Source organism: Pelodiscus sinensis, chromosome 24 (genome assembly GCF_049634645.1).
Source record: "Pelodiscus sinensis isolate JC-2024 chromosome 24, ASM4963464v1, whole genome shotgun sequence".
NCBI lineage: Eukaryota > Metazoa > Chordata > Testudines > Trionychidae > Pelodiscus > Pelodiscus sinensis.
The window spans coordinates 13,156,018-13,178,647 of NC_134734.1; the positions used below are offsets into that span (position 1 = coordinate 13,156,018).

General features: G+C 54.5%; 1 protein-coding gene across 1 annotated transcript; it reads left to right on the top strand.

Annotated features, from left to right (window-relative positions):
- The first annotated feature begins 12,757 nt into the window (after positions 1–12,757).
- VSIG8 (V-set and immunoglobulin domain containing 8) lies at positions 12,758–22,326 on the top strand. Its single transcript, XM_075908070.1, has 7 exons — positions 12,758–13,148; positions 16,337–16,503; positions 18,030–18,231; positions 19,639–19,803; positions 19,892–20,026; positions 21,172–21,310; positions 21,630–22,326. The coding sequence occupies exons 1-7, from the start codon at positions 13,100–13,102 to the stop codon at positions 21,721–21,723; spliced, it is 951 nt and encodes a 316-aa protein (XP_075764185.1). The 5' UTR covers positions 12,758–13,099; the 3' UTR covers positions 21,724–22,326.
- The last annotated feature ends 304 nt before the right edge of the window (positions 22,327–22,630 follow it).

Below are 22,630 nucleotides of genomic sequence, written 5' to 3' on the forward strand. Positions count from 1 at the left end.
ACACACAAATGTAACTGTGAGCGCTCTGCTAATCAGCTGGGCAGCACCTGAATCTCTCCTGAGGGGCCGCACAAGCCTACAGGGAATGATGGTCATGTGGTCTAAGTCCCCAGGTCCAACTGCAAGGACCTTGGACACTGCTCTGTGTCTGCAGCTGCTCGGGCAGTTCCAGGTCCTGCCGGTGAGGGCAGGAGGCCAGGACAGCTTGTCGCTGCTCAGCCTCGTGGAGCAAAGTGAACCAACGCTGGGATGAGACGTTGTCAGCTGTTGCCCAGAGAGAGATGCCCCGTGAGTGTGAGCCCGACGGACGGCTTTGGAGCAGAGGAGCTGCACCACCGCTGGCCACAGGAGGCTTCTCCACAGGACACGTCTCATCCATTAGGCAAGCAACACGGAAATGCAGGGGCAAGATTAGAAAGGCAAAGGCACAAAATGAGATCAAACTAGCTACAGGCATAAAGGGAAACAAGAAGACCTTTTATAAATACATTAAAAGCAAGAGGAAGACCAAGGACAGGGTAGGCCCACTGCTCAGTGAGGAGGGAGAAGCAGTAACAGGAAACTTGGAAATGGCGGAGATGCTCAATGACTTCTTTGTTTCGGTCTTCACCGAGAAGTCTGGAGGTGTGCCTAACGTAGTGAATACAAGCAGAGAGAGGGTAAGTTTAGAAGATAGGATACACAAAGAACAAGTTAAAAATCTCTTAGGAAAGTTAGATGTCAGCAAGTCACCAGGTCCTGATGAAATGCATCCCAGGATACTCAAGGAGCTGATAGAGGAGGTTTCTGAGCCTTTAGCTATGATCTTTGAAAAATCATGGCAGACAGGGGAGATTCCAGAAGACTGGAAAAGGGCAAATATTGTGCCCATCTATAAAAAGGGGAATAAGAACAACCCAGGAAACTACAGACCGGTCAGTTTAACGTCTGTCCCAGGGAAGATAATGGAGCAGGTAATTAAGGAAATCATATGCAAACACTTGGAAGGTAATAAAGTGATAGGGAATAGCCAGCATGGGTTTGTGAAGAACAAGTCATGCCAAACTAATCTGATAGCTTTCTTTGATAAGATAACGAGCCTTGTGGATAAGGGAGAAGCGGTGGATGTCATATACCTAGACTTTAGTAAGGCATTTGATACGGTCTCGCATGATATTCTTATTGATAAACTAGGCAAATATAACTTAGATAGGGCCACGATAAGGTGGGTGCATAATTGGCTGGATAACCGTAGTCAGGGAGTTGTTGTTAATGGTTCTAAATCCTGCTGGAAAGGGATAACAAGTGGAGTTCCTCAAGGGTCTGTTTTGGGACCCGTACTGTTCAATATCTTCATCAATGATGTAGATATTGGGATAGAGAGTACGCTTATTAAGTTTGCAAATGATACCAAACTGGGTGGGGTTGCGACTTCTTTGGAGGATAGGGACATAATTCAAAAAGACCTTAGCAAGTTAGAGAAATGGTCAGAGGTAAACAGGATGAGGTTTAATAAAGAGAAATGCAAAGTGCTCCACTTAGGAAGGAACAATCAGTTCCATACATACAAGATGGGAAGCGACTGTCTAGGAAGGAGCATGGCGGAAAGGGATCTAGGGGTCATAGTGGACCACAAGTTGAATATGAGCCAACAGTGTGATGCTGTTGCAAAAAAAGCAAATATGATTCTAGGTTGTATCAACAGGTGTGTTGTAAGCAAAACTCGTGAAGTCATTCTGCCGCTCTACTCTGCACTAGTTAGGCCTCAGCTGGAGTACTGTGTCCAGTTCTGGGCGCCACATTTCAAGAAAGATGTGGAGAAATTGGAAAGGGTACAGAGAAGAGCGACAAGAATGATTAAAGGTTTAGAGAACATGACCTATGAAGCCAGGCTTCATGAACTGGGCTTGTTTAGTTTGGAAAAAAGAAGATTAAGGGGGGACATGATAGCGGTTTTCAAATATCTAAAAGGGTGTCACAAGGAGGAAGGCGAAAATTTGTTCCTCTTGGTTTCTGAGGACAGGACAAGGAGTAATGGGCTTAAAGTGCAGCAGGGGAGGTTTAGATTGGACATTAGGAAAAAATTCCTAACTGTCAGGGTGGTCAAATATTGGAATAAATTGCCAAGGGAGGTGGTGGAATCTCCCTCTCTGGAGATATTTAAGAACAGGTTAGATAGACATCTGTCAGGGATGGTGTAGACGGAGCTTGGTCCTGCCTTGAGGGCGGGGGGCTGGACTCAATGACCTCTCGAGGTCCCTTCCAGTCCTATTATTCTATGATTCTATGATTCCGGGCTGGCTAAATCACAGACGCTGCAGAGAGCGTGGCTGGCTCCGCGTGGCTCCAGCCCTCTCAGGGTTCAATCAGAAAAACGAGCCGGGTGCTGGGTCAGTGACTGGGACAGCAGGTGGCCCAGCAGGGTGTTAATAATCAGGCTGGGGCTGAGTTTGACTGGTGGAGCAGGCTGGGCAGCGCTGGGCGTGGGGCCCAACTGGAAAACCACAAATCCAGTGCCCGGGGCAGACGCTTTTACTGGCTGCCTGGGCTGGCGGAGCTGAGGAGCTGGGTGCCTGGTGAGTGGTGGTGTCATGGCCTGGATTGGTCGGGGCTGGAATTCATGGCCAATTAGTTACTGTGCTGCTCCAGGAGCTCAGGGCTGGAGCCAAATCCTTGGATTCGGGGCCCTGCTGGGGGAGATTCTGCAGCAGCTGCAGGAGGGTTTTGCTGGAGCCAGTGTTACAAACAGAGGCTGCGCCTGGTGCTTTATCCACAGCTCGGGGCGGCAGTGTGGAGACGGGAGGGAGGCGATGCTGGGGATGGGGCCCTTAGCGGATTGGCCCCCTGGGAAGCAGGGTGGGATCGTGGGCAAAGAGTATTCTGGGATTCATCTCACAGCTACAGAACGGCAGCCACCACAGTCCCTGACCAAGGCTGGATTCTCCCCTTGAGCAGTACGGCACTCGGACCCGTTGCAGGAAGCAAAATGAGAGGCAAGGGGGCTCTCAGGACTGTCATGGCGGGTGTAGCTGTAGCTGAGGGTGGCTGCAAAGGTTAAGAATCCGATGCCATCTTGGAAGGCCCTGGGGCGGGGCGGTTAGGGCGTGCTCTCAGCCACAGTGCAGGCTTCGGTGGCCACCAGGTGAATTCTGTAACGTTGAAATAAACCAAAGTGGGCAGTAAGTACAAGCGCCCCGAGCCTCCACGCGGAGACGCCACGGCCATGGAGGCACTAAATGCGCTGCCTGGGCGCGGAGACGGAGGCACAGGCGGGGGCACCCGTGTCAGGCCCTGGGCACCAAGCCCACGCCTGTAATTAACCAGCAAACCGGAGCCCCAGGCACAGGTGGGGTTTGACCTCTTTGCGGAGGCAGCGGGGGAAGGAGGCTTCATCAGACACACAGGCCGAGCCAGGAGTGTGAGTTGGAGGTACAGGACCCTGCCCCTGAATCCGACCTTTCTGCTGAGGTGCGGGGAGGATCCGGGGAGGTGTTGGTGCCAGAGTGGGAGCTGCCAGAGCTCCTGGGCAGACTGTCTCAAGAGACAGCGCTCTGACACACTCACTCTGGAACACGTGCACACACACACGGCCCCCAACACACACATACACCCCCAACATGCACACACACGCCCCCTCCAACACACATACGCCCCCATACACACACGCAGTCCAACACACACACACATGCCCCCTCCAACACACACACACCCAACACGCACACACACGCCCCCTCCAACACACACACGCCCCCTCCAACACACACATGCCCCCAACACACACACACACACACACCCTCCAACACACACACACACACACGCCCCCAACACACACACACGCCCCAACACACACACACACACACACACACGCCCCCAACACACACACACACACACACACACACCCTCCAACACACACACACACACACACACACACCCCAACACACACACACGCCCCCAACACACACACACACCCATGCCCACATTGCTCCCTGAGCCTCCCTCCCCATCTGAGGTGCAGGCAGGGTTCGGGCAAGCAGCCACTCTCGCCCTAGATAGGGCAGGGCCGCATTATGACTTTCGAGGGCCCCTCCCACCATAATAATATCAATATTAAAAATTATTTTTGATATAACTTTAAATACTTCAACATTTTTTTTCTGTTTTAGGCAAAATGTTATAGATTTCCGTGGGCCCTAAAAGTTTCATTTTTTTCTGATGCGAGAAAAAAATTAAAACATTTTCTTTGACCCTAAAAGTTCAAAGCACGGGCCCATCTAGAACAAGGCTGGAAACAAGAAGCTGCAGGAATCATCTCTGCTATGGGGAAGTGCGCGGTGCAGTGGCTGCTGGGTGTAGCCCGTCTGCTCACGCTCTCCACCACTCCAGCGGCGTAGCCGATTAGGGAGCCCATTGCAAACCAGCTGCATGTGCTAAGTGGCTGGAGACTGACTCTGCCACAGCCCTGGTTTCCTGGCAGGGAGAGCCCCAGCCTGGCACGGCCTATAGCCCTGTTCTTGGGGCTCTCCGTGGGGAGGAGGAAGGCACGCTCAGTTCCTCGCTCCAAATCAGACAGAGCAGGCGTTTGAACGTGGCTTTCCCAAGGGAGGGTCCTAAATCCTGGGCTGTTGGTGGCAAGAAGCTGGGGGTTGTCTCCCTCTTTCTTGAGAACGGGCGGATTCGGCTCAGGCACCTGGCTCTGGGGGAGGTTCATGGCTGAGTGGAGAGAGGTGCCTCCTTCCAGCCCAGCAGCCTACGGCCCGGGTCAACGGAAGTCAGGCACCTTTGCGGATCAGGGCCCTGACTCCCACCCCGTTGCATGTTTTGGGGGTGCCCTGCTCAGCTAGCTGGGGTCTGAGGGCCCCTTCCTTAGCCGCTTTGTGGGTCTAGTCCTCGCTGGTGTTTACTCCTATGTGCGGAATTCCCACTGAAATCAGCCAGGCTGAGGAGCCCAACGCAATCAGGAACTTTTGGAAATGCCACTAGGGGTCTACCTGCAGGAATCACCTACATTTGGTGCCTAAATACTCCTCTAAATCTGGCACAAGGACCACGAGACTCGTAGCACCCATCCTGCAGTGAGGATCTGCAGAACTCCATTGCTGTCGCCTTCCTTTCTGAGGGCTTTGTCGACCTAGGGAAACGAACTGGAACAGCTGCTGTGGGATCAGCTGCTCTGGAAGAACTCCCAGAGTGGACTCAATTGTGTGCACAGGAGCAGCTGTTCTGATCCGTTTCTCCATGTAGACAAGCATCTGGCGATGTATGAGAGCAAAACAGTTACCCCAAGACTATCTCAGACTCATCCAGGACACACACCAGATGCCGTCAGTGCAGTCGGAAGGCCGCGTGGAGGAAAGGAACGGTTTCTAGGAAGAGTCGGACTCCATGAAGGCTCAGCACGAAACTCCTTTGCATTCAGTTAGGTGCAGCAGCTACTTTCAGAAAACATCCAGAAAGTGGCACCCTGAACAGGCTTTTTTGCAGACTCCTGGAGGACAAGCAAAGAAGAAGTGGAAGTTGAGAGAGACAGAAGGGACACTTGAAAGAGATGACATCAAGCGCAGCAGAAATAAACTAAACAATATGGTCTGTAGATTCCATGCTACCTTGCAGGAATGCAATGAGACCGCAAGTCTTGGGGCAGCCACTGCCCAAGGACAGAAGCTCAAGTATCTAGGTTCAATAGTACAGGATAACGGTGAACTCAGCAAAAACATAAGAATGGCCACACTGGATCAGACTCAAGGTCCATCTAGCCCAGTATCCTGTCTGCCGACAGTGGCCAGCACCAGGTGCACCAGAGGCAATGAACAGAACAAAGAATCATCAAATGATCCTACCCTGTCACCCATTCCCAGCCTTTGAAAAACAAGGCTAGGGACACCATTCCTACCCATCCTGGCTAATAGCCATTGATGGACCTGTCCTCCATGAATTTATCTAGTTCTTTTTTGAACACTGTTAAAGTCCTGATCTTTACAACATCCTCTAGCAAGGAGTTCCACAGGTTGACTGTGCGCTGCATGAAGAAATACTTTTTTTGTTTTAAACCTGCTACCTATTAGTTTCATTTGGTGACCCCTAGTCCTTATGTTATGGGAACACATAAATAACTTTTCCTTATTTACTTTCTCCACACTAGTCATGATTTTATAGACCTCTATCACAACCTCCCTTAGTCTCCTCTTTTCTAAACTGAAAAGTTCTAGTCTTTTAAATTTATTTTCATACGGCAGCCATTCCAAACCCCTAATAATTTTTGTTGCCCTTTTCTGAACTTTTTCCAATGCTAAGAGATCTTTTTTTGAGATGAGGCAACCACATCTGTATGCAGCATTCAAGATGTGGGGGCACTATGGATTTATACAGAGGCAATAAAATATTCTCTGTCTTATTCTCTATCCCTTTTTAAATGAATCCTAATGTTCTTTGCTTTTTTGACTGCTGCTGCACATGGAATGGATGTTTTCAGAGAACTATTCACAATGACTCCACGATCTCTCTCTTTCTTGAGTTGCAATAGCTAAATTAGCCCCATTATGTTGCATGTATAGTTGGGATTATATTTTCCAATCTACATTACTTTGCATTCATCAACATTTAAATTCATTTGCCATTTAGTTTTGTGAGATCTTTTTGAAGCTCTTCACAGTCTGCTGTGGTCTTAACTATCGTGAGCAGTTAAGATATCAGACTCTTTTTAAGGCGAATGAGAGGCGAGCGGGAAAACACTGGGAAGGGACAGAACATTCCCTGCTCCAAAGAAAACAAGGAGTCCTGTTGCTTTTGCTAAATCAGACTAACACAGCTACCCTGGTGAACTCAGCGAAGAACTTCTAAGCAGAACAGGAAAGGCCTGGACTAAATGCAGAGAAGTGGAGTGCTCAGCAATAGGAAAATGCCCATCAAATGGCAAAATAAGATCTATAAGGCTGTAGCTAGGCCTGCTCTTGTATAGGCCTTGACCACTCAACTGGACACAGCGGAAATGAAAATCTTAGGCTAGATGCTTGGAATGACAAGAATGGACCAAGTTTGGACTGTTAATTACAGGCAGTGTATTGGTGGCCCTAATTACAGAAAAGCTGATGGAATACAGGGGTCAGATGGTTTGGGCGTATAAAAAAAGACTGGGGAAAATATGTTGGAAATAGGGTGTTAAACTGAGCAGTGGTGGGTAAGAAAAGGATGAAAGACCCCAAACTAGACATGTAGTGTGACAGAGATGGCAACTTCCTGCAATATCCGGAACAAGCCCTTACTGTATCTTAGGACAGGGTGGTGAACTTTTTTGAGGTTGGAGGCCACTGACCCACAGAAAAATCCATCAGGAGCTGCACACAAGTGAGAAGCAGAAAAACAAACAGACAAACTAATCAACCCCATTGCTGAGGTGGCCCCAACTGAGAAAGAGATAGACACTCCTCACATTCCCCTCACACAGAGGAGTAGCAGGGGGAGGAGGGGAAGAAAGCCACCACAGGCTCAGTGTTGAGGGAGGGCCCTGAACCTCTGGGGCCAGATCCAGGCAAGCTGGGGGCTGCATCCAGTCCCCAGGCCTTAGATTCCCCACGGCTATCTTAGGAATTCATTGGATTCAAATTGCACATGTATAGGTGTGCTGGTGGGGATGCATGTAACGTCTCTGTGGGGGAGACTTGACTAACCCCTGAGAGGCCTTAACACATCAGGACTCTTTTAAAGACGAGAGGGAAAACACAAGAAGAGGACAGAACAGTGCAGGGGAGAGAAATTAACCTTGGGTTGCTCCTAGTGTAAGGACCAATGAGCCAAAAAAAGAATTATGAGGTTATTCCCTACTCATGAAATGTGACTTTTGCGGGTGGCAGGGGGTTAATCATCCTAAGGATGAGCTTGGGGAAAAGCTACCAGTCCTCTAACGGAGGGAGAGCACAAGGTAAGGGAACCTTAGGCTGTGGCTACACTGGGAAGGTTTGGCAACAAAAGTGCTGTCGACATGCAAAAGTGAAAACTGATCAAACTGATTTTTCGGCCTCCCACTATCGGCATTTCATGGCCACATCATTAGCTCCCCTGACAACAGAGAGAGCAATGCACTGGGGGTAAGCATCCCACAGTGAAGTGTTATGGGAAGGCAGACTTTCTTGTACTTAGTGCTACAAGGGATCTTTTCAGGGGAAAAGGCGAAATGCCACCTATACTGGTGATACATATAGCAATCCACACTTATCATATGCATATGACATATCACACTCATGCACTCACACACACAAACACATTCCATCTTCTTGTTACCAGTTGCTCCCCCTAACCACACTGGCCAGGTGAGTTAGGTGGGGGAGGGGTGGAGCCAGGCTTCTGCCAATCCAGGTCAATGCTCCCATGTTGACAAGACAAAACCTCTGCAAGATACCTTTGATGTATATTATAGTAGCTCCCCTCTCATGCAAATCTATCATCTTATGCATATGCAAAATCTGTGAGAGTCATCGTATGCAGTTAGTCATCTCTGGCGCCTTTTTCTGGGTGTTGTCTTAATGCTGCCACTTCCATCTTCAATGAGAGGGCTTTCAAAAGCAGGCACTTGCTGCTGACTCCCAACGCATCCATAGGTTCAGTCTTTTTTCAATGGGCCCACTTCACAGGTCTCATTGTTCTTGGATCTGGCTTCCATCCCCTCTCTAACTGCCTGGTGGTGCTTGCCTTCCACACCTTATCCCTTCACACCTCATTCACCCAACAGGGCAATCAGTTAAGTAAAAGGGGAAAGATCAATTCTGATACAAAGATATTCTCTTTATCTTACTAATTTTTAGGAACTATTCTACCAAGACTTAATATAAAAGACTCAATACAAAGTTTCTGTGTTCTATATGAAGATACCTAGTTTCTATATAAAAGGACTTGAGACAAAGTTAATACAGCGATTATATGAAGATGATCCACATTCAGATGAAAATGATTAATACAGAGATTTATGATTAATACAGAGATGGATCTACAAGCTTATCTCTGTGCTTCTTGGGATTCTCTCTGAGTTCTCCAACAGCATTCTCAGTTGCCAGTAGCAGCATCATGAATAGCTCTGTGAGCTCTCCGTGCTGAGGAATGTTAAAGCAGCACAGCGGTCTCTCCAGCCCTCCCCTTGCAGCAACAGTCTGCCCGGTGCTGTGTTTCTAGCAGAGCAGAACAGGAGCATTCAAATTATTTGCTCTTTTTATTTGTTCCGCAAACAGAGCAGCTCACTCAGCTGTCAGATACTGCCTGGAGTTTTGAAAAGGGAAGGACTCATGTCTGCAGGGCAGCAGAGATCACAAAACACTGAGCACAGCCATCAGGGCAGGCATTACAGGATACTGGCGGAAGCCAGTTCTCGCCACAAAACAAACTACAGAGTCCACACTGGCTTCTTGTCAACAATAAAGGGAGGGGAAAAGACAAAAGTCTGTCACAGAGTAGAAGTTTTTTGTCTCCAGAACTGGGTGTTTTTCCCAACAAAAGTCGTAGTGTAGCATAAACTCTCTCACTGTTTTGTCAACAAAAGGCAGTTTTTGGTGACAAAACATGCCAGTGTAGACAAGGCCTTAGTGGCAGAGCAGAGGTGGGAGGCTTGTGACAGTGCTGGAGGCTAAATTTAAATGGCTGCCACGCTCTGCCGATCAGCTGATGATCAGCTGTTTGTCGGCAGATCAGGGCAGTCTGGACACTCCCCTGTCGACCTTAAAGCCCTTTGTCGACCTCCTCGGTAAACCTCATCCCACGAGGCATAAGGGGAAGGTCGACAAAGGGCTTTCAGGTCAGCGCGGGAGCCTCCAGACTGCCCCGATCTGCCGACAAACAGCTGATCATCAGTTGGTCGGCAGAGCGCAGCAGCCATTTAAATTTAAATAATCGCGGCTTCATTTCCCTCTGCCGATCAGCCTAATCTACATGGCTCCATTGACGGAGCCATGTAGTTTAGACACGCCCTAACTGAATAAACTTAAAAAACAGCAAATAGTTCCACAGAACCTTAGAGACTAACAAAGCTTGTAGCTGGTATCATGAGCTTTCATGGGCACAATCCAATTCTTCAGATGAATGGCATTATCTATACTACGATTCCACTGCCCCTTAGTGCGAGACCTACGAGCCGAAGTCAGCTGGAACAGGCCAGCTGCAAATGTCTAATTGCAATGGGGATGTACCCAAAGGCCCTAATTGGTTCCCCTAGGGAAGGTTGATTGGGAAATAAGCAGCTAATTAGCTGATCAGTCTGGGGACTCTCAGCTGAGGGCTGTAAAAAAAGGCACAGGAAAGAAGGCAGGTGGGGGATGAGGATGGGGTTAGCTGAGCTCAGCATGCTCTGATGTCCCAGAGTGGGAGAGTTTTGGTCCCCCTCTGGTTCTGTGGGAAAGAGCAAGAAATCTCTGTTGCTACATGGCTGCACAAAAGTGGGTTGGGATTGGTGGTGAGCAGCGTTCCCTGTAAGCTGAACTCTTGGCTAGCCACCCAGAAGAAAGTCAAATACCGCCCAACTGAGTACCCACACCACCCACAGCTGGCCGCATGAGTTTCTCCTGGGGGTGCGCACCAGCACATATCTGAGTGCATGTGACAAAATGTATTCTGCATGTGGTTGGAAGAAAATAGAAGGAACATTGGTGGTGGGAGTATAAAGATGCCACTCCCTGGAGAGCCTGAGAGGTGTCTGGACAGCTGAGGTGAGTGGGGCAGGCTCCATTTTAGGGTCACACAAAAGCAGCTTCTGAGGAACGGCTTTGAGAGAAGGTGGCCTGGGAGAGCCGTTCCCACGGTGGCGGAATCACGCCTGGAAGAAGGAGACCACGACAAGCCCTGAAATGGAACAATCCTGGCGACGGTCCCGCCTGCCTGCTTCCTTCAGGCTTCAAATCCCCCCGCAGTCTTGGAGTGCAGCCAGCAGGGCTCAGGGCAGGGCAGCTGCCGTCCTGCTCCATCCCACAGACTGGGACGGAGGTGATTGATACTGGCACATGAGCAACCCTGGGGGGAAGCAGCAACACTTCCCTTCCCCTGCCCCCATCCTCTCCGGCTGGATGGAGGAGGTCAGAACATTTCAAAAAGAGATTGGTGGTGTGGTGGGGGGGGAGAAGGATGTGTTCCTGTGCAAATTCCCCCATTTTCTGACTTGCTGGAAAAGGCTGGGCCATCACCAGCACTGGGGGCCTCAGGCTTAACCCCCGCCCCATGATCCCCCCAGCCTTCGCCGGCACCTTCCTCCTCCCGCTTCTCTCCCTCCCACACACTAACAACACCCCTTGACACGGGGAAAGTGCTCTGGGCAGAGGAGTGAATTAATGAGACAATAACACTGCACGGGGAGATCCTGCAGGATCCCCAGACGGGGCAGGTCCCGTTCTGGGCAGAGCTTTTCAAGGAAAAGTAATCGCAGCAAGTCGGGCTGGAGCACTGTACCCGCAGAGCCAGGGCCGACCCCAGTGCCCCATGCAGCGCGAGGGGGCGGGGTGCCACAGGAAGCTGGATTGGGCCATTCCCCTCGTAGGGGGGAGGGGGTGGCACAGAGCCCCTAAAGGAGCAACACCAAAGCATCTGAGCGTCTAGATTAGGGTTCAGCCACACACCCCATCACATCCCATCTCACACACATTGTAATATACAGTCACACAAACCATCACACACATCTCGTCTCCTGCTCACAAACGCACACAGTAGCACTCACAGTTGTGTGCACACTATTATGCTCCATCACTCACTCAGTCACACACACTCCGCATCTCACGCACACTCTAACAAGTCAAACAAATAATCACACATGAACAGTCACACACACCACATCACATACATTGTCACACACACACACTGTCACACTTAATCACTTGCTCAGTCACATCCCATCACGTTCACAGTCACACACGCCATCTTGCACGCTGTAACACACAAACATCACATACACACAGCCACACACACTTTCACATGTTCAGTCACACACACACTGTCTCACCCCATCACTTACTCAGTCACAAACCCTATCATATGCCTATAGTTGCACACATCCTCACCCCCCTTTACACAATGTAACACCTGGTCACATAAACCATCACACACACACTATCTCACACTCATAGTCACAATGTTACATTCACTCCCTGACATTCCACCACACTTAGTCACCCCCCCATCATATGCTCACTGTCACACCCTGTCTCACACACACCGTAACACACTCCTAGTCACACAAATCATCACATACGGTCACCTCTTCACAGCCACCCCATCACACCTCTTCACACACTCAGTCACATACCCTGTCACACACACTGTAACACACCGTCCCACAACCCATCACGCAGACCATATCACGCACCCTGTCTCACCCAGTCACATGCTCCCAGGCCCACCCCCCACATCCCAGGCTCGTGGTCCCACGATCCCACACTCAGGCTATGTCTACACTTGCGGCTTCTTGTGCAAGTAATATGCAAATGAGGCTAAGCGTGGAATGTCGCCGAGCCTCATTTGCATCCCTAACGAGCCACCATTTTTTCAGAAGAGGCTCTTGCGCAAGGAGCATCTACACTGCCCCTTCTTGTGCAAGAAAAACCCTCTTGAGCAATGCCGTTACACCTATTACTTTTCAGGAAGAACGGCATTGCGCAAGAGGGTTTTTCTTGTGCAAGAAGGGGCAGTGTAGACAGGCATCCCCCTGCTCCCCAGTCCCAGGTGCCGGTTGCGGCGGGTGGAAACTAGGTGTAAACTCAGCGGGTAAGTCGAGGCCCCATTAAAAGCCCTGAGACTGGCTGTCGCCAGCCTCCCGCCCAAGCCCTGAGCCCACAGAGCCACCCATCCGGCCTCTCCGTGCTGGAGGGAGGCCGGGCGACGGGCCCGGCTGGCAGGAAAGCCCTCAGCAGCCAAGCAAGCCAGTGTTAATTACCAGGTAGGCACAGCAGGGAGCGGGTGCTACTCACACTCATGGCGTGGAGCTGCTCACTCACCCCAAAGGCATCCTCCTCGCAGGGAGGAACACCCAACCCCAGCAGATAAAAGCAGCCCCGAGCCGCGCTGCTGCCCTGTCTAGGAGCTCTCACCACCCACACGCTCTCCACCCGGGATCTTCTCTCTTCACTGCTGCGCTGGATACGCCGGCAGAGGCTGCAGGGCCATGGCTGGGCAAGGGACTATCCAGTTCCTTCTCTTTTCTCTAATGCCAGGTAGGCTCTGCCAAGGGACCCCTTCAGACCTCCACAGCCTGTGACAGGTCCCTGAGCAAACTAGCTGGGCAAAAAAAGACTCTGGCCTGAACAGAAGTTCTACCCAGAACCATCCCAACGCAGCATCTGGGGGAGGGTGGGAACGCCAGTGACTGAGAGGTCACCAAATGAAATTAATGGGTAGCAGGTTTAAAACAAACAGAAGGAAGTTTTTCTTCACGTAGCTCACAGTCAACCTGTGGAACTCCTTGCCAGAGGATGTTGTGAAGAGCGGGACTTTACCAGGGTTCAAAAAAGAACTGGATAAATTCATGGAGGACAAATTCAATACTTATTAGCCAGGATGGGTAGAAATGGTGTCCCTAGCCTCTGTTTGTCAAAGTTTTGAAAAGGATGACAGGAGAGGGATCACTTGATGATTACCTGTTCTGTTTACTACTTCTAGGGTATCTAGTAGTAGCCACTGTCGGCAGACAAGATAGTGGGCTAGATGGACTTTTGGTCTGACTCAATATGGCTGTTCCTATGTTCTTATGGTTCTATACCCACCTCACCCACCATGGCACCTGGGCTAATGATTTAGAGCTCATCTACTTTGGGAAATTGGCTGATGTGAAATAACTCCTGGGCTCTAGCCTGTGAGCTCCATGGGGCAGGAATGGTCTGCATTTGCACAGCCTCTAGCACAATGGGGCCTGGTCCCTGGATGGGGCTGCTAGGCGCTCTGGTAATAGAGCTAATAAATAATAACAATAGCTGTGCTGGAATAACCGTCCGGTGTGGACACTTGATGCCCACATAAAAGTGAATTCGTTGTGGAGTGGGGTGATTACGCTGGAGGACAATCAGTCTTGTTCCAGAGCAGCGTTCACACCAGGCGAGTTAAGAAGCCGACCTAAAGCTGAATCGCTAGCCATGTTGAATCACTAGCTGAATCATTAGCCCTCGCTAGCCGTGTTGTTATACTGGTCATTTTACACCTGTGTTGTCCAGCGCTTAGTGCGGCACAAAACTCCTCCTGCTCCATAAGTCCGAGCACTTCCTGTAGGGGGCACTGATCAAATGTAGCCAGTTTACGTCTAGACTGCAAAGTTTTTGTGCAAAAACTCGTGGTACGTCCACACCTCAAGCGTGGTTTTTGCACAAGAAAATTTACAGTGAATCAACAGAACAGAGGGGGTTTTTACGGTGTAGGTATTCCTCTTTCTATGAGGAATAACTCTTTTTGCACAAGAGCTCCTGCGCAAAAAGGTGCGTGTGGACGGGAAATGGGGGTTTTGCTCAAAAACAGCCTATTGAAAGAAGCACAGGTGCCCTGGTGGCCATTCTGTTAATAGTAATCAGGGCTTTCTTGCGAGAGAGCACCCATGCAGTCTGGACGCTCTCTTGTGCAAAAGTGCATCGCTTTTCCGATGCACTTTTGCAGTGTGGACACACTCTTGTACAAGAAGCCTACAGTCTAGACATAGCCCCAGAGAGAAACCTCTTAGGATAGATGTACCCTGGGGCTGATGCTGTGGTTTCCGCCTCAGGTGGGTGCACCTGGGATAGATTTGCTCGAGCTAATGCACTACAGCAGTGAGTCTCCAGCATTGCAGCTCGCTGTCCCCCTTCGATTTGTCCTGCATACCCCAAATCTCACCTCACTTAAAAACCAGTGGGTGGCAAAATCAGACGTAAGAGTACCAAAGTGCCTGGGCCACACCGGGACTGGAAAAGTGCTGACTTTCTCCTCGTTACCACCCAGTAATTATCAGCAAAACAGACTGCAGTGTAAATATTGTACTTAGACTTCTGAGGATAGTACATAGAGCATCATAAACAAGCCACTGTAGGAAACGTTTGTGTGTATTGACAGCTGTAAAAGTAGGCAAATAGCTAGAGGAGTTGAGGTGCCTCCCTCTGTGTGCCCCCCGGCTAGGTGCACCCTGGTTGACAGCTGCTGAGCTACAGGCTAGCACCCCTGAATGTGCCCCTCCCCAGGCACTTGCTCAGGTGGCTAGCCCATCCCACTGGGCTGCCCGTGCTACACGGCTGCTCCTCCAAGCTGGCCTATGGTCTCTGCCTGAGCTGAAATCCCCTCCGGGCCACCAGCAGCACCTTCTGTTCTCCCATCATCCCTTGCAGCGCTGCCCCGCCGCACAGCCATCCTGAGAAGAGCCCTTTGCACCTGGGTTGCGTGCGTCTCCAAAGAGCTCTGGGAAGAGTCGCTCAGTAAATAGCCCAACCCAGGCTGGTTGCAGCATGAAACCCCCCAGGCTCTCGGGGCGGGGTGCGTTCCCCACTTGGCAGAGTGAGCCTCAATGAAACACCCCCCCCTCCCCGCTCCTCATTCCCTGCAGGGCCTTTGCTCACTTCCCCCGGCCGGTGGGGGACCCTGGCAACTTTAAAACCCCTTGAGTGACTTTAGAAACGACACGTCGTCCTGTGGCATATTTGTGAGTCTCGCAGGTGCCACCGGACTCCTCGCGGTTTTTGAAGTTACAGACCCACAGGACCGCCCCCTCTAAGATGTGAGGGACATTGTTCACTCCACCAGCTGGGGACTTTGTGCGGGACGCTGCCCTCTGGTGGTTGGGACGGGGGTGCCTGACCCACGCGTGGGCGCGTCACAGTGCCCCCTGCTGCACACAGTGTCAATGTCCCACCTCGCGTGGCTCCCCCTCGGGGCTGTCTGTCCTCACTGACCTGAGGTAAGTACGGCCCAGGGATCACACTGTGCTCAGACACAGGGCTAACCCCCCCCCCCCCCCGGCTCTCTGTATTCTGACCGGGCCGAGTGGGAGCCTTGCTGCCGGATGCCCACGGCTTGGCAAATCCCTGGCAACAGAGCCCTATGTCTGCCCAGGGCAGAGCCTGGTCCCTGCCCGGAGCATGCTCTGTCCCACAGGCTCTGTGAGATTGGTGGGCTGGCCTTGCAGGGATCATGCCCCACCACGTGATACCTTCTAAAAGTTGAGGGGACTCTCCCTTCTCCCCCATCTGAGACTCCCCTCACAGGCTCCCACACTGGCGCCCTGCTGAGCCGGCATCTATGCCCCGCACCGGTGCGGGGCGGCTCTGTGTACCGCAGGGAGGGGCTCCATCTCTGGAGCAGGCGCCCAGGGACTTCTCCTTCTCTTTGAAGACCTTCTCCCCAGCCCTAGTTTGTCTGGCCTGATGGGAGGCTCTGTCTGTCTGCCTCTCAGCTCTGCTGGCGGCGGTGCGGATCAATGCAAAGGGCCAGCAGACATTGTACCTGGCCCAGGGGGACTCCGTGAAGCTGGGCTGCCCCTACGTACTGGAGCCTGAGGACAATGGAGCCGAGGACCTGGACATCGTATGGACCATGATGAACACTGAGCAGAAGCTGCCGGTGAGTCACCCCACTTCCTTAGCAAGACCCATGCCAGGATGGTGTGTTTCCAGCACTCACGCTGGCTTGGTGGGACCCCTGGGCTGACTTTGCCTCAGTTTCCCCTCATGTGTGGGTAGGGTTGCCAAATGGCTGAAACAAAAATACCGACCCCCACCCCCCAAAAAAAAACCACCAGGAAAAAATTTTGTTGAAGGGAAAAAAAGGGGGGGAAGGGAGGGCCTGGAAACAGCTAATGAGGGGGGCAACAGGGCTGGCTGTGGGAGATGCGGGGCCAATGGGAAGCAGGGCTGGTCGTGAGGGGTGGTCGGGCAGAATGGGGCTGGCCGTGGGATATCAGGGGAGGGGGGACCAGCTGGGAGGGGGTGGGAATGGCCGGGAGTAAGGGGGGGCGGGAAGCAGAGCTGGAGGGGAGGGGTGTTTGGGGGCATAAGGCTGGGGAGATAAGGAAGAGGAATGGGCCGGCGGGAAGCAGAGCTGGGGGAGGTGCAGGGGGGCTGGCCGGGGCAGATCAGAAGGGGAAGTGGGGGAGAACCGGCCAGCCGGGAAGGGGGGTTGAGCAAATTGGTCGGCGGGGAGCAGGACTGACCTGGGCACTTGCTGCCTGTCCCGCGCAGGCTCCCGGCGTGCACGAGCGAGGAGGCTTCCCCTCCTCCTCACACTCAACCGACTGAGGGCTCCCAGTGGCAATCGTGGCCCCGCCTCCCAGCTGGGACTCCCAGCCGCTCCCCCCACCCACACCAGGCTTCCGTCCGGTGCGCAGCCGGAAAAATCAGAAAATACTGGACATTGAACATGTCTGGTGTTTTCTGATTTTTTTTACCGGACAGAGCGCGCAAATACCGGACTGTTGGGTACAATGCCGGACACCTGGCACCCCATATGTGTGAGAGGGAGGGGGCTCGGGTGGGCTGCTACCCCCTGCCCAGCACAAGTGCGCTGGAGAATTTCACTGTCCTGGCTCGGATTCCATTTCCTGTGGCTCCAGCCGGCTGCACAGACCCCTGGGCTCTGCCGACGTGGCCGATGGCACCCTGCCAGCCTCCCTCACCTGTGCATGCTCTCTCGAGCCGCCTCCCTGTGCCAGTCCCTCCCCTGGGCACAGCCCCAGCAGCAGGCCTGAGTCTCCCCCAGGCCCTATTGAACTGTCCTGACCCAGCTTCCCCACTGTGACTTGCCCCAGCGAGAGGCCTCCCTCTGGAGGGATTGTCACTTTCTGTTCCGCGGGCCCCAACTCCTTGCCCCTGGGCCCTGTGCTTCCACCCTCCGCGGAAGCCCTTCCGTCCCTCCCCTCTTGCGTGGATGCTGGGTGCGCCTGGCTTGGGTTGGGCTCCACCCGCCTCTCTGCCCCCCGTCGGTGTAGACGGAGGAGTCTCAAACTTCATTGCAGACCAGGTATCCCTAGCAGCTCCCTGTCCAGGCTGGTCCCCAAGACTGGGGCGGTCAGCCCCCCAGTGCTGCTCCTGCCCAGTCCCCTTTGCTCGTCATCCGCTGGAGCTCACTGCGGGTCGGCTCCTCCCCGCCAGCTCCTGATCTACCAGGACCAGAAGGTCAGGTACGGCAGCGCCCCAGGCCTGCCGCAGAGGGTGCAATTTGTGGCCCCGGACCCAAGCCACTACGACGCCTCCATCTACCTGGCGAACCTGCAGATGTCAGACTCGGCCAGCTACGAGTGCAGGGTGAAGAAAGCCACCGTCGACACCCACGTCATCACCATCATGGTACTCGGTGAGCCCACCCAGCCCAGAAGGCCCAGGCAATGGGTGGGGGGGAATTGGCACCTCCACTTGCTTGCCTGCCAGGGAGCGGGGTCTGCGAAGGGAGGCTCGGGGTGGGGCAGGAGAAACACCATGCTCCAGTCAGTACAGCAAGGCGAGGGCCTGTGCACCAGCCCCATTTCCCCAGCAGGAGCATCAGAGTAGGGATGAGGGGAGGGGGGTGGGGGAAAGAGTCCAGAGGGGCCCACCCTTGCTGTGGGCCTCTAACCCTGCCCCATCCATTGCCTCATCCCTGCCCACCCACACGTCTGGTCACCCTCCTGCTGACCCCCCACTGCCCACTGACCTCCCACTGCCCAAACACCAATTCCTGCTGACAACCAGCAGGGCACCCAGGCCATGCCAGGTGAATTTCACCCCCCCTGCTGACCCACAGATCCTCCAGCCCCTTCATTCAACCCCACCCACTGATCCAAATTCCACCCACTGACCCATTAAGCCAACCCCAACCCCTCCTAACACCCGCCAGGCCACCATCCTTCTGTGAAGTGAGTCCCACTGACCCTGCTACTCCCCCAGTCCATCGACCCAACCCCCATCCGTTAACCCAACCCCGCCCACCGACCCAACCCCCAACCATTAACCCAACCCCGCCCACTGACCCAACCCCCAACCATTAACCCAATCCCACCCACTGACCCAACCCCCAACCATTTACCCAACCCCGCCCACCAACCCAACCCTCAATCATTAACCCAACCCCCATCCATTAACCCAACCCTGCCCACCAACCCAACCCCCAACCATTAACCCAACCCCAACCACTGACCCAACCCCCAACCATTAACCCAACCCCAACCACTGACCCAACCCCCAACCATTAACCCAACCCCAACCACTGACCCAACCCCCAACCATTAACCCAACCCCCATCCATTAACCCAACCCTGCCCACCAACCCAACCCCCAACCATTAACCCAACCCCAACCACTGACCCAACCCCCAACCATTAACCCAGTCCCACTCACCGACCCCACCCACTAACCCAAACTCCACCCACCAACCCAACCCCTACAACCTCACTCTGCCCACAGATTGAAACTCCAACACTGACCCACCCATCACTAACCCAACCCCTCACCATGACCTACCTCTGCCCACTGTCCCTGACCACCACTCCATGTGGACAGACAGATCTGATCTTGCCTCCAGCCCTCATGTGCTGGTCCACCTGCCAGCCTCCATGTGCCGACCCCCGCCCACCGACATTGCCTGCCAGCCCCCAGGTGCTGACCTCAGCCCCCCAGCCTGGCCACCCCAAGCCTGCCTACCTCGGAACACAGAGTGCCGGCTGGTCCCTCCCTGCTACTCCCCACGAGCTGCCTGTCACTGTTGCCATTTGTGTTCTCTCCCCAGAGAAGCCGGCGGCGCCTCAGTGCTGGATGGACGGGGAGCCGGTCTGGGGCCAGGACCTCACGCTCAAGTGCTCCTCAAATGGAGGCTCTGTGCCCGTCTCCTACCAGTGGTCCAAGATGGGGGGGAACTATGCCAGCAGCTGGCTGCCCTCCGGGGCAGTGCAGGGTAAGCAGAGGGGGAGGGGCCCACTCTGGTGAGCTGACCATGGGGGGTGCAGTTCGTGGGGGCTCACGGGGCTCCATCTCTCCTGCAGCACAAGGCTCTGGGGACCTGGTGATCCAGCATCTCTCACAGGAGCACTCCGGGACCTACTGCTGCCGCGTGACCAGCCGGGTGGGATCCAACCAGTGCATGGTGCACGTCTCTGTCTCTCGCCCCGGCTACTCAGGTAGGACTGGGGGGCACAATGCCAGAATGTGGGGCAGCCGCAGAGCAGCCTGTGGGGCAGCATGGGCAGGACCAGAGGGTCTAGTTCCTGGAGGCTCCTGGCCCCAGGGTGGGCTGGGAGCGGGACCAACCCGGTGCTGGGAGCAACCTGAGAGGATGGGCCTGTCCAGAAACATCAGGGCGAGGGGCAGCCTGAACAGAGCTCAGCCCCCAACACTGGACCCCACCCTCCTTCTTGGACAGTCTGGAGCCTCCTGGGGAGCAATGGAGACTCGGCCCCTCCTGGGCAGTGGGTCTGGCACCCCAAAGCTTTGGCAGGCTGATGCTCAAGTGGAATCCCAGTGCGTGGGCTCATATCGGGGTGCTGTGTGGGGAGGTCTGGACGTCTGTGATAGGCTGGACAACCTGATGGGTTCTTCTAGCCCAAGGGTGGGAAACACAAGGCCTGGGGGACGGATGCTGCCTCCAGCTTGCCTGGATCTGACTCCCGAGGCTTGGGACTCTCCCCCCGCAGTACTGGGGAGTGCGTGCTGGCACTCCAACCCCTCTCCTCCACCATTCCCCCGTGGGGCTGGAGCACACAAAATCTTCTAGCCTGGGCCCCCGCATTGGCTCTGGTGTGGCCTTTTGAGTTGGGGGCCATGTCAAGGAAGGTTTGTTTTTGGGGGGCTTTTTTGCTTCTCTCTTGTGTGTGGCCCCCAGCTGATTTTTCTGAGTCAGCGGCCCCCAATCCAAAAAGGTTCCCCCCACCCCTGTTCTAGCCCTAAACTCTATAACTCTAATCCTCCTTCAGTGGAGACTCCCTACACCATTTTCCCGTAGACAGACCTGAAGATTCCCCCGATTCCTTTCCCCATCACGGGGCTGAGCCAGCTGCCTGGGAGGGCAGATTCGTGGGTCTGAGCCAAAGCTCCAGGCTAATGCACTGACCCATCTGTGGTCCATGCAGGGCCCTATGGGTGATATGGGCTTCCTGAGTAGGCTGGCAGGTGGTGCCCATGGGGCAGACAATGAATCCGGCCCGGTGCCCGGCGGGCGGGAATCGCTAGGGCTCAGCAGACAGGCGTCCCTGAGGCGCTTTCTGGGCACAGGTCCCAGCCCTGCGTGGGAAGGGGAGACGGTGACGGGTTTGCTCCCCTTCGGCAGGCTCAAAGAATGTGGGGCTCATCGTGGGATCTGTCCTGGGCTCCATTTTCCTCCTCATCCTGCTGCTCACGCTCCTCTGGGCCCTGCTGTGGTACTGTAAGCGGAGGCACTGCCACCCGGGGGTGCCCATCGAGATCAGGTGACGCCTCTGGCCCGGGGCAGTGGGGCGCCTTGGAAGGGAGGCAGGGAACAAGGTGGGGGGAGCAGGGAAAGAAAGGGGGTGAAGGACAAAGAGGGGAGACGGGCGGCGGAGGGAAGAGTTGGAACCATCGAGCGACACCAGGCAGGAGGGCGCCCGAGGCTCAGGGTGCCGCCGCGAGCTTTGTGGGTGCCTAGAGCGACCCCGGCTGCACCCCAAGGGCGAGCAGACTCGGGGTGGCAGAAAGGGAGCTGGCGGAGGGGGCCGGGCGCTATGGGGCAGGGAGGAGTGACCTCACGCTGCCTCTCCCTGCCCACAGAGACAGTGCCGCTGGTACCCCATGCCGAGGCGGGCCCCTGCACCCCTGCCACGGCTGCTCCCACCACGTCAGCTACACGCCGTGCCAGAAGTAGCGCCCAGGGGCGGGGAGGAGAGCTCCCCCGCCGAGCAGGGGGGCTCCCAGCGACGCTCCGGCTCCAAGCAAGACAAGAAGCAAACACCTCCCCGCTGTGCGCCCAGCCCCTGGGATCCAGCCGCCCTCCGACACTGCTCCTGCCCACGTGACGCCCATGGACAATCCCAGCTGCTCTGGGGCAGCCCCGCGGTGGGGCAGGGCAGGGCTCTGGGGCTGAGCCCCCAGGGCAGTGGCAAGATCCAGGGACCCAGCACTGACCTCTCACAGGGTTGCTGAGCTCCTGCCCCATTCCTGCCTGTGGGGAGTGGGAGGCCCCCCCGCCCAGCATAGCCACAGCTAGGGAGACACATTAGTCCTAGAGCCACCCCCCCCCCCGACACACCGCGGGGCTGAGCTGCGTCACGACATGTCAGGACACGTGTCATGACACGATCCACCCAGCCGGGCACACGTATGGCACGGGAGTGGCAGGGGAAGGGCAGACAGCACCTGGAAACCTCCCCTTGTTTCTGGAGGAGGCCCTGGGGTTTGCCCAGTCTGTCCGGGCACCAGCTGGAATCAGGGGTCCACCTTACTCATGGGCCAGTGGGAGGGGAGCAGATGAGGAGGGGCTCTCGGGGGCCAGGAGTGATGGGGTTAGGTGGGGGGAAGTCCCTGGGCCAGGAGTGACAGGGTCATGCAGGGAGGGGACTCCTTGGGACTGGGATGATGGGGTCAGATGGGGAGGGGGCTCTCTGTGTCAGGGGTAATGGGGGGTTAGATGAGGAAGGGCTCTCTGTGTCAGGGGTAATGGGGGTTAGATGGGGAGGGGGCTCTCTGTGTCAGGGGTAATGGGGGGTTAGATGGGGAGGGGGCTCTCTGTGTCAGGGGTAATGGGGGGTTAGATGGGGAGGGGGCTCTCTGTG